Source organism: Anolis sagrei, chromosome 12 (genome assembly GCF_037176765.1).
Source record: "Anolis sagrei isolate rAnoSag1 chromosome 12, rAnoSag1.mat, whole genome shotgun sequence".
Lineage (NCBI taxonomy): Eukaryota > Metazoa > Chordata > Lepidosauria > Squamata > Dactyloidae > Anolis > Anolis sagrei.
The window spans coordinates 21,485,089-21,498,200 of NC_090032.1; the positions used below are offsets into that span (position 1 = coordinate 21,485,089).

General features: G+C 33.6%; 1 protein-coding gene across 2 annotated transcripts in view; it reads left to right on the forward strand.

Moving 5' to 3' along the window:
* ITGA10 (integrin subunit alpha 10) overlaps positions 1-13,112 on the forward strand; it is a 64,602-nt gene that overhangs the window by 38,221 nt on the left and 13,269 nt on the right. For both annotated transcript variants that reach the window (XM_067472564.1, XM_067472565.1), the window contains exons 12-20: positions 1,578-1,732; positions 3,467-3,610; positions 3,696-3,899; positions 5,231-5,361; positions 6,963-7,141; positions 8,694-8,836; positions 9,719-9,829; positions 9,902-9,987; positions 12,162-12,303. In XM_067472564.1, the coding sequence (XP_067328665.1) occupies positions 1,578-1,732; positions 3,467-3,610; positions 3,696-3,899; positions 5,231-5,361; positions 6,963-7,141; positions 8,694-8,836; positions 9,719-9,829; positions 9,902-9,987; positions 12,162-12,303 (1,295 nt within the window). The remainder of the gene's footprint in view (positions 1-1,577; positions 1,733-3,466; positions 3,611-3,695; positions 3,900-5,230; positions 5,362-6,962; positions 7,142-8,693; positions 8,837-9,718; positions 9,830-9,901; positions 9,988-12,161; positions 12,304-13,112) is intronic.

Consider the following 13,112-nt stretch of genomic DNA (forward strand, 5'->3'; position numbering starts at 1 on the left):
ATTAGAAACATGGCAAGATGATTCCACAGCAGACACTCTTTGCTGGCTGTTGTATCAATATCATCATCATCATCATCATCATCACAAGTTATTATTATTATTATTATTATTATTATTATTATTTTATAGTAACTATTATTATTATTTACAGTATATATTTTTATTTTATAGTATTTCTTATTTTCACAAACTCCGATGACATCTAGACATTTGATGATCCAATGTGGAATTATTATTATTATTATTATTATTATTATTTTATAGTAACTATTATTATTTACAGTATATATTTTTATTTTATAGTATTTCTTATTTTCACAAACTCCAATGACATCTAGACATTTGATGATCCAACGTGGAATTATTATTATTATTATTATTATTATTATTATTATTATTATTTTATAGTAACTATTATTATTTACAATATTTATTTTTATTTTATAGTATTTCTTATTTTCACAAACTCCGATGACATCTAGACATTTGATGATCCAATGTGGAATTATTATTATTATTATTATTATTATTTTATAGTAACTATTAATATTATTTACAGTATATATTTTTATTTTATAGTATTTCGTATTTTCACAAACCCCGATGACATCTAGACATTTGATGATCCAATGTGGAATTATTATTATTATTATTATTATTATTATTAGAAACATGGCAAGATGATTCCACAGCAGACACTCTTTGCTGGCTGTTGTATCATCATCATCATCATCATCATCATCACAACTTATTATTATTATTATTATTATTATTATTATTATTTTATAGTAACTATTAATATTATTTACAGTATTTATTTTTATTTTATAGTATTTCTTATTATTTTTATTTATAGTATTTATAGTCCACAGCAGACAACATCACCATTGGGACCCCCTTGACTGGCTTGTTCTAATATTTTCACAAAGCCCGATGACATCTAGACATTTGATGATCCAACGTGGAATTATTATTATCATTATTATTATTATTATTATTATTCTAATATTTTCACAAACCCCGATGACATCTAGACATTTGATGATCCAACGTGGAATTATTATTATTATTATTATTTTATAGTAACTATTATTATTTACAGTATATATTTTTATTTTATAGTATTTCTTATTTTCACAAACCCCGATGACATCTAGACATTTGATGATCCAACGTGGAATTATTATTATTATTATTATTTTATAGTAACTATTATTATTTACAGTATATATTTTTATTTTATAGTATTTCTTATTTTCACAAACTCCAATGACATCTAGACATTTGATGATCCAATGTAGAATTATTATTATTATTATTATTATTATTATTATTATTATTATTATTATTAGAAACATGGCAAGATGATTCCACAGCAGACACTCTTTGCTGGCTGTTGTATCAACATCATCATCACCATCATCACAACTTCTTCTTCTTCTTCTTCTTCTTCTTATTGTTGTTGTTGTTGTTGTTGTTGTTGTTGTTGTTGTTGTTGTTGTTATTATTATTATTATTATTATTATTATAACTTATTATTATCACAACTAATTAATTCTCTAATTATTTTTCCCTAGGGTACACGGTATCGTCCATCAAGCTGCGTGGCGGGAGGGCTCTCTTGGTGGCCGGCGCTCCCCGCTTCAAGCACAAGGGCAAGGTCATCCTCTTCGAGATGGGCAGCCGCGGCGCGGACACTCTGCGCATCACCCAAGCCCTGACCGGCGAACAGGTAGAGTGGCCCACAGGCATTCCCCATGGACGGGCATTGATTCCGAGTCTATACCTTTGAATCGTGGATGGGACCCCTAGAGGCCATCTATCCTATACCTTTCAAACATAAGTGATATCCAAAGGGACCACAAGAGGTCATCTAGTCTCCATTTATAAACATGGATGGGGCCCCTAGAGGTCATCTAGTCTGATAGCTTTGAACTATATATAAAATCAAAGGGGACCCTTAGAGGTCATCTAGAATATATTTTAATCATAAATGGACTCCTAGAGGTCATCTAGTCTCATAGATGGGATCCCTAGAGGTCATCTAGTCCATGCCTTTGAACGGTAGACTCCGGAGGGACCCCTAGAGGTCATCTAGTCTATAATCATAAATAGGACCCCTAGAGGTCATCTAGTCCATGCCTTTGAAATGTAGACTCCAGAGGGAACCCGATAGGTCATCTAGTCTATAATTTAATCATAGATGGGCCCCTAGAGATCATCTAGTCTACATACCTTTGAGCCATAGTCAGAAGGGACCCCTCAAGGACATCTAGTCTATACTTTAATCATAGATGACTCCTAGAGGTCATCTAGTCTCATAGATGGGACCGCTAGAGGTCATGTAGTCCATACCTTTGAATAGTAGACTCCAGAGGGACCCCTAGAGGTCATCTATTCTATTAATGGGACCCCTAGAGGTCATCTAGCCTATTAATCATAGATGGGACCCCTAGAGGTCTTCTAGTCTATAATCATTGATGGGATCCCTAGATGTCATCTAGTCCATGCCTTAAAACTGTAGACTCCAAAGGGACCCCTAGAGGTCATCTAGTCCATGCCTTTGAATGGTAGACTCCAGAGGGACCCCGAGAGGTCATCTAGTCGATAATCATAAATAGGACCCCTAGAGGTCATCTAGCCTATTAATCATAGATGGGACCACTAGAGGTCATCTAGTCTATAATCATTGATGGGACCCCTAGAGGTCATCTAGTCCATGCCTTAGAACTGTAGACTCCAGAGGGACCCCTAGAGGTCATCTAGTCGATAATCATAAATAGGACCCCTAGAGGTCATCTAGCCTATTAATCATAGATGGGACCACTAGAGGTCATCTAGTCTATAATCATTGATGGGACCCCTAGAGGTCATCTAGTCCATGCCTTAGAACTGTAGACTCCAGAGGGACCCCTAGAGGTCATCTAGTCGATAATCATAAATAGGACCCCTAGAGGTCATCTAGCCTATTAATCATAGATGGGACCACTAGAGGTCATCTAGTCTATAATCAGAAATGGGACTCCTAGAGGTAATCTAGTCCATGCCTTAGAACTGTAGACTCCAGAGGGACCCCTAGAGGTCATCTAGTCTATAATTTAACCATAGATGGGACCCTAGAGGTCATCTAGTCTATGATCATAGATGGGACCCCTAGGGGTCATCTAGTCTACATACCTTTGAGCCATAGTCAGGAGGGACCCCTCAATGATAGTCAGTCTATATTTTAATCATAGGTGGGACCTCTAGAGATCATCTAGTCTATAATCATAGATGGCACCCTAGAGGTCATCTAGTCCATGCCTTTGAACAGTCGACTCCAGAGGGACCCCTAGAGGTCATCCAGTCAATATTTTGTATCATAGATGGGACTCCGAGAGCTCACCTAATTCTAGACCTTTGAACCATAAGAGTTGGAAAGGCCCCCCAGAGGACACCCAATTTCTCCCCGGGTCTTTCTTTGCAGATCGGGGGCTACTTTGGGAGCGAGGTCTGCCCGGTGGACGTGGATGGGGACGGGGTGACGGATGTCCTGCTGGTGGCCGCCCCCATGTACCTGGGGGCCCAGAACAAAGAGACCGGCCGCGTCTACGTCTACCGAGTGGGGCAAGTGAGTGCACTCTCCTCGGTTTCCGAGGGGGGAAATGCGTGCGGGCGAGAGCCTTGTGCGACTAACGAGTCCTTCTCCCAACCAGTCAATGCTGTCCGCGAACGGGACGCTGGAGTCCGACCCGAAGCCTCAGGACGCTCGCTTTGGCTTTGCGCTGCTGGCCTTGCCGGACCTCAACCAGGATGGGTTCAACGATGTGGCTGTGGGCGCGCCACTCGAGGATGGACACCAGGGAGCGGTCTACCTCTACCACGGGCAGCGCAACACCCTCCGGCCACAGTACACACAGGTGAGTCATTAGAATAATGTCACAACAACAACAACAATGACACAACAATAACAACAATAATACAAGAGATATAATAATAATAATAATAATAATAATAATAATAATAATAATATGACAATAATATATTAGATGCTATAGATGACATAATAACAATACAACAGCAATAATATAATAGATGTAATAATAATGACATAATAATATATCAGATTCTATAGATTACAAAATAATACATGACAACAAAACAACAACAATATTATAGATGTAATAATAATAAATGACATAAATTTAATAATATATTAGATTCTATAGATGATATAATAATAATAATAACAACAACAGTAATAATGGAGCCTCTCTGTTAAGCCATGACGCTCATTGGGATTGGTGGATACAACAACAACAATAATATATGCCATAGTTGTTGTTATTATTATTATTATTATTATTATTATTATTATGTGGACTCTCAGTAGACCATGACATTAATTGGGTTTGATAGATATAATGATGATGGTGATGATGATAATGATAATAATTTAGATACCATATTATTATAGTTGTTGTTATTATTATTATTATTATTATTATTTAGACTTTCAGTAGACCCATGACATTAATTGGGATTGATAGATATAATGATGATGGTGGTGATGATGATGATGATGATGATGATAATGTACATGCCATATTATTATTATTATTATTATTATTATTATTATTAATAATAATAATAATGTAGGTTCTCAATAAACCCATGAAAGTCATTGAGATTGTTAGATATGATAATAATAACAGTAATGATAATAATAATAGTAATAATAATAATAATGTGGTTCTCAGTAAACCCATGACAGTCATTGAGATTGTTAGATATGATAATAATAACAGTAATGATAATAATAATAGTAATAATAATAATAATGTGGTTCTCAGTAAACCCATGACAGTCATTGAGATTGTTAGATATGATAATAATAACAGTAATGATAATAATAATAGTAATAATAATAATAATGTGGTTCTCAGTAAACCCATGACAGTCATTGAGATTGTTAGATATGATAATAATAACAGTAATGATAATAATAATAGTAATAATAATAATAATGTGGTTCTCAGTAAACCCATGACAGTCATTGAGATTGTTAGATATGATAATAATAATAATAATAACAGTAATATAATGATGATAATAATAGTAATAATAATAATAGTAATAATAATAATAATATAATAATAATAATAATAATACAATAATAATAATAATAATAGGGTTGTCAGTCTCTTGTCGTTTAACTTTCCTCTTTCTCTTTCTTTCTTTCTTTCCGCAGCGTATTGAGGCGGCCTCCTTCCGCCTGGGCTTGGCCTACTTTGGCCGCAGCCTGGATGGTCAGATCGACCTGGACGGGGACGGATTGGTGGACCTGGCCGTCGGGGCACAAGGGGCAGCCGTCCTCCTCAGGTGAGCACATGCTGTCCGCTCCGGGATGCAGTCCGAACTTCGCAACTGACTTTAGTACGAAATAAGAATAGAGTTGGGAGGGACCTCTAAAGGACATCTAGTCCACCCTCCCAACCTAATCCCATCCCGACAGCACCATCTAATCCCTCCTGACAGATGGCCACCCAGCATCTCCTTAAAGAAACATAGTAATAATAATATATTAGTAATTATATATCCTAATATAATATAATATAATATAATATAATATAGATAGTAGATTGTTATATAAATATTAGATTACAGTATGTATATCTATACATATATTATAGTATATATTGAAACATAATAATAATAATAATAATATATAAGTAATTATATATCACTTATAATATAATATATATTGAAATATAATAATAAAATATTGATAGTAGATAATTATATAAATATTAGATTACAGTATGTTTATATGTACATATATTATATTATATATTGAAATATAATAATAGAAATAATAGATTAATAGATTATAATAATAATAGAATCCTAGAATTGGAAGGGTTCCCCAAAGGCCATCCAGTCCAACCTTATTTTGCCAGGAAGGTCACAATTGGATCCCTCCCGACAGATGGCCATACAGATTTTGTTGAGAAACCCCCAGAGAAGGAGACTATGGTTAGAAGGGACCCCCAAAGGGCATCCGGTCCGACCCTCGGACCCTCGGTGGGGCTCGAGGGGACCCCCGGAGGGCATCCGGTCCGACCCTCGGACCCTCGGTGGGGCTCGAGGGGACCCCCGGAGGGCATCCGGTCCGACCCTCGGACCCTCGGTGGGACTCGAGGGGACCCCCGGAGGGCATCCGGTCCGGCCCTCGGACCCTCGGTGGGGCTCGAGGGGACCCCCGGAGGGCATCCGGTCCGACCCTCGGACCCTCGGTGGGGCTCGAGGGGACCCCCGGAGGGCATCCGGTCCGACCCTCGGACCCTCGGTGGGGCTCGAGGGGCCCCCCGGAGGGCATCCGGTCCGACCCTCGGACCCTCGGTGGGACTCGAGGGGACCCCCGGAGGGCATCCGGTCCGGCCCTCGGACCCTCGGTGGGGCTCGAGGGGACCCCCGGAGGGCATCCGGTCCGACCCTCGGACCCTCGGTGGGGCTCGAGGGGACCCCCGGAGGGCATCCGGTCCGACCCTCGGACCCTCGGTGGGGCTCGAGGGGACCCCCGGAGGGCATCCGGTCCGACCCTCGGACCCTCGGTGGGGCTCGAGGGGACCCCCGGAGGGCATCCGGTCCGACCCTCGGACCCTCGGTGGGGCTCGAGGGGACCCCCGGAGGGCATCCGGTCCGACCCTCGGACCCTCGGTGGGGCTCGAGGGGACCCCCGGAGGGCATCCGGTCCGACCCTCGGACCCTCGGTGGGGCTCGAGGGGACCCCCGGAGGGCATCCGGTCCGACCCTCGGACCCTCGGTGGGGCTCGAGGGGACCCCCGGAGGGCATCCGGTCCGACCCTCGGACCCTCGGTGGGGCTCGAGGGGACCCCCGGAGGGCATCCGGTCCGACCCTCGGACCCTTGGTGGGGCTCGAGGAGACCCCGGAGGGCATCTACTCTATCTTCCTTGGACAGGTCGCGGAAGGTCGTGCAGGTGGAGGCTTCAATCTCGGCCAACCCGCCGGCCATCAACGTCGTCCAGAAGAATTGCCATCGTAACGGGAAGGAGTCCGTCTGCGTCTCGGCCAACCTCTGCTTCCGGGCCTCATCATCCTACTCATCATCTTCCTCCTCCTCACGCTCCAGTCCCTTCAGTGAGTAGGACCACACTTAATATCATATTTATTACAATTATATTATTATTATTATTATTTAATATAATATTGTAATATAATATTATTATAATATGATATATTATTATATGATATTACAGCATTATTCATATATATATATATATATATAATATTAAAATTATTATTACTATAATATAATATTACATTATTATTAATATATAATATAACATATTATATTATTATTGTTATATATATTTATATAATAATTATAATATAATCTGATAATTATATATAGTACAATCATATATTACATCACTGTTATATAATATTATTATAATATATTACTTTATGATATTACAGCATTATTAGTATGATATCTATATAACATCAAATTATAATCATATATTGTTATATTATTATTATTTGATATAATGTCGTTATATAATATAATTATAATATAATATATTATTATATGATATTACAGCATTATTCATATATCTATATAATATTAAAATTATTATTACTATAATATAATATTACATTATTATTAATATATAATATAATATATTATATTATTTTTGTTATATATATATATTTATATAATAATTATAATATAATCTGATAATTATATATAATAAAATCATATATTACATCATTGTTATATATTATTATAATAATATATTACTTTGTGATATTACAGCATTATTAGTATGATATCTATATAACATCAAATTATAATCACATAATATTATATTAGATTATAAATTATAATATTACATTGTTATATGATTATATTATCATATCTAATACAACAGTTGTAGTCAATGTTATTATATTACATAATTAATATTATATTACATTATATTATATTATAGATAAAATTATCTGTAGTCAGACAATGTTATTATATTACATAATTAATATTATATTACATTATATTATATTATAGATAAAATTATAATAATATATCACATTGTTATAATATGATTATATTATATTATAATTATATTATAATTATGATTATATTATAATATCTAATTGTAATCATACAATATTATTATATTACATAATCATATAATATATGTGTATATAACATAACAGATAATAATATATTACTATAATATAATATTACATTATTATTAATATATTATATATTATATTATTATTGTTATTATATATATATAATATTCATATAATAATATGTAATGTAATCATATATTGCATTCTTGTTAATAGTATATCATATATACTATAGTATTTATGTAATATAATCATTGTTTAATAATATAATCTAATAATCATAATATATAAATATATATAAATACTATATTATATATATTATATAATATTAACAATAATATATTATTGTTAATATTATATAATATATATAATATAGTATTTATATAATAATTATAATATATCACATTTTATATATATATATTACATATAGTATTACTATTATATATATATATATATATATATATATATATATATATAAATAGAATAATATATTACATTATTAATATGTAATATAATATAATATTAATAGAGTGTATTGACCTTTAACTCTCAGGCATCAAGTACAATGTCTCGCTGGACGACCGGAAATTTGGGACGCGGGCCATTTTCGACAGCAACGCCCAGAAGCGCATCCAGAAGCGCATTCGGGCCACCACTGGCCGGACGGCCTGCGCCACCACACGCTTCCATGTCATTGTGAGTAGGAAAAAGCCCAGAATAATAATAATAATAATATCAATTAAATAATAATAATAATAATAATAAATACCTTCAATAATAATAATAACAATAATAATATCAATTAAATAATAATAATAATAAATACCTTCAATAATAATAATAATAATAAATACCTTCAATAATAATAATAATACCTTCAATAATAATAATAATAGTATCAATTAAATAATATTATTAATAATACCTTCAATAATAATAATAATAAATATTAATAATAATAACTTTCAATAATAATAATATCACTTAAATAATAATAACAAATACCTTCAATAATAATAATAATAATAATAATAATAATATCAATTCAATAATAATAATACCTTCAATAATAATAATAATAATATCAAATAATAATAATAACAACAAATACCTTCAATAATAATAATATCAATTAAATAATACCTTCAATAATAATAATAATGATATCAAATAATAATAATAACAACACTTTCAATAATAATAATATCAAATAATAATAACAACAACAAATACTTTCAATAATAATAAAATCAATTAAATAATAATACCTTCAATAATAATAATGATATCAATTAAATAATATTATTATTAATAATAATAATAAATACCTTCAGTAATAATAAAATAATAATAATATTAATAATAAATACCTTCAATAATAATAATAATAATATCAATTACATAATAATAATAACAACAACAACCTTCAATAATAATAATATCAATTAAATAATATTATTACCTTCGATAATAATAATAACAATAATAATATCAATTAAATAATAATATTAATAATAAGAAATACCATAATAATAATAATAATAATAATAATAATGTACAATTCTTTTCCGAACGCAGGACACTTCGGACTACTTGCGCCCGGTGTCAGTGCTGCTGACGTTTGCTTTGAGCGACACGGAACCCGGACCTGTTTTGGATGAGAAGTCGCCAACTGTCGTTAAGAAATTGGTGAGAGTCGGTGTTCCTGGCCATCTGTCGGGAGGGATCGAATGGTGCCTTGACCATTTATTTCCCCCTTAGATCCCCTTCTTCAAGGACTGCGGTGAAGACGACGAGTGCGTCACCGACTTGGCGCTGCGAGCGCGGATGGACATCGCTGGATCCAGGTCAGAATTAATAATAATAATAATAATAATATCATCATCATCAATAATAATAATCAGTAAGAGGCCAGGTGTCAAACGGCAGGATATTATTATATTATTATTATTATTATTATTATTATTATTATTATAGCATAATGTAATATAAAAATAATATTAGAATACAATAATAATAATAATAATAATAATAACAACAACAAGGTGTCAAGGTTGGAAACAACAACAACAACAATAATAATAGTTTTCTATTAACTTATTATATTATAATATATGATTATTATTTCTACCTCTTATTAACCTTTTTATTCTTATATTCTTATATTATTTTTCTTCTTATTACTATATGTATATATTAGAGTTTATTTATTTATCTATTTAAATTTATTTATTTACTTACTTAAATAATAATAATAATAATAATAATAATAATAATAACAGTAATAATATAATAATATAATAATTAGGCTTAATAGGAGCCAGGTGTCAAAGGGTAAGAAATAATAATAATAATAATAATAATAATAATAATAATATAATTAGGGTTAATTGGAAGCAGGTATCAAGGGGTAGGAAATAATAATAATAATAATAATAATAATAATAATATAATTAGGGTTAATTGGAGGCAGGTATCAAGGGGTAGGAAATAATAATAATAATAATAATAATAATAACAACAACAACAACAACAATAATAATAAAATTAGGGTTAATAGAAGGCAGGTATCAAGGGGTAGGAAATAATAATAATAATAATAATAATAATAATAATAATGTAATGCTTAATAGGAGGCCAGGTGTCAAAGGGTAGTTAATAATAATAATAATAATAATTAGGGTTAATAGGAGGTAGGTATCAAGGGGTAGGAAATAATAATAATAATAATAATAATAATAATAATAATAATAATAATATAATTATAATAATATTAGGGTTAATAGGATGCCAGGTGTCAAAGGGTAAGAAATAATAATAATAATAATAATAATAATAATAATAATAATAATGTAATGCTTAATAGGAAGCCAGGTGTCAAAGGGTAAGAAATAATAATAATAATAATAATAACAACAACAATAATATAATTAGGATTAATAGGAGGTAGGTATCAAGGGGTAGGAAATAATAATAATAATAATAATAATAATAATAATAACAATAACAATAATGATAATAATAAAATTAGGGTTAATAGAAGGCAGGTATCAAGGGGTAGGAAATAATAATAATAATAATAATAATAATAATAATAATAATAATAATGTAATGCTTAATAGGAGGCCAGGTGTCAAAGGGCAGTTAATAATAATAATAATAATAATAATAATAATAAAATTAGGGTTAATAGGAGGCCAGGTGTCAAAGGGTAAGAAATAATAATAATAATAACATAATTAGGGTTAATAGGAGGCAGGTATCATGGGGTAGGAAATAATAATAATAATAATAATAATAATAATAATAATAATAATAATAAAATTAGGGTTAATAGGAGGCCAGGTGTCAAAGGGTAAGAAATAATAATAATAATAATAATAACATAATTAGGGTTAATAGGAGGCAGGTATCATGGGGTAGGAAATAATAATAATAATAATAATAATAATAATAAAATTAGGGTTAATAGGAGGCCAGGTGTCAAAGGGTAAGAAATAATAATAATAATAATAATAATAACATAATTAGGGTTAATAGGAGGCAGGTATCATGGGGTAGGAAATAATAATAATAATAATAATAATAATAATAATTCCACATTGGATCATCAAATGTCTAGATGTCATCGGAGTTTGTGAAAATAAGAAATACTATAAAATAAAAATATATACTGTATAATAATGTAATGCTTAATAGGAGGCCAGGTATCAAAGGGTCGTTAATAATAATAATAATAATAATAATAATAATAATAATACCCTCAGCCTATCCAAGATGGTGGGAGATGTTGTTTATCATATTGTTTATCTGGGTGAGAAGAATAACACATAATAATAATAATAATAATAATAATAATAATAGTAAATAGACCGGGTGTTCAAAGACTCGAATCTCCGTTGTCCCCTGTAATTCATTCTATGGCAACTTCGATCCTCGAATTTCCACTGAAGGAACTTGAACATGCCTCGAAGATGGTCTTCAATGTGGGTTCTAGGCATTGTCTCGGTTCTGGTTGCAGGCAGAGCCCGCACGTGGTGCGCAAGGGCCGGCGCAAGGCCGTGGTGGAGGTCCTTCTAGAGAACAAGAAGGAGAACGCCTACAACGCCAGCCTCGCGCTCTGGTTCTCCAGGAACCTCCACTTCTCCAGCTTAGTCCTCAAGGTATGCTCTAGATCCTGTGTTCAGTGCTCAAGCAGTCCCTCCAATGCCCCCTCCCTGAAAGGAGTTCCGTGTCCTGTGCGCAGGATCCAGATCACGTTTTAGATCCTATGCCCCATGTTTGAGAAATCCTCCCTACCCCCACAATTCCAAACATTTCGTTCTAGATCCCATACCCCAAATGGGGATCTAGATCCCATGTTCCATGCAAATGACCTGTGTTCTAGATCGCATCTCCCATGTTCAAGAGATCCTCCCTATGCCCCCAATTCCAAACACTTTTTTTATCTCGAATCCCAAATGGGGATCTAGATCCAAGTCCCATGCAAATGACCTGTGTTCTAGATCTCACCCCCCATATTCAAGAGATCCTCCCTATGCCCCCAATTCAAAAACTTGGTTCTAGATCCCATTTCCCAAATGAGGGCTCTAGATCCCATGTTCCATGCAAATGAGCTGTGTTCCGTAAAGCACATGGTTCTATGTCCCTGCTCCCACGCTCAAGAGATCCCCAAAGTGGAGTCTAGATCTTGTGTTCTAGATCTTGTGTTCCATGATCAAGAGGTCCTCTTAATGCTCCATTTTCCACCACAGGGTTCTAGATTATCTGGGGCTTCCATGTGTTTATGAGATCCTCCCCAATATTCCCTTCCCCAAACATGGGACTCTATATCCCTTGTTCCGTGTTCAAGATATCCTTCTAGACATGTGGTTCTAGGTCCCACATTCAAGGCATCCCCAACGCCCAATTTCCAAACACTGGGTTCTAGATTGTGTTTCGTGTCCCGTGGTCCCATGTTCTAGAATCGGGA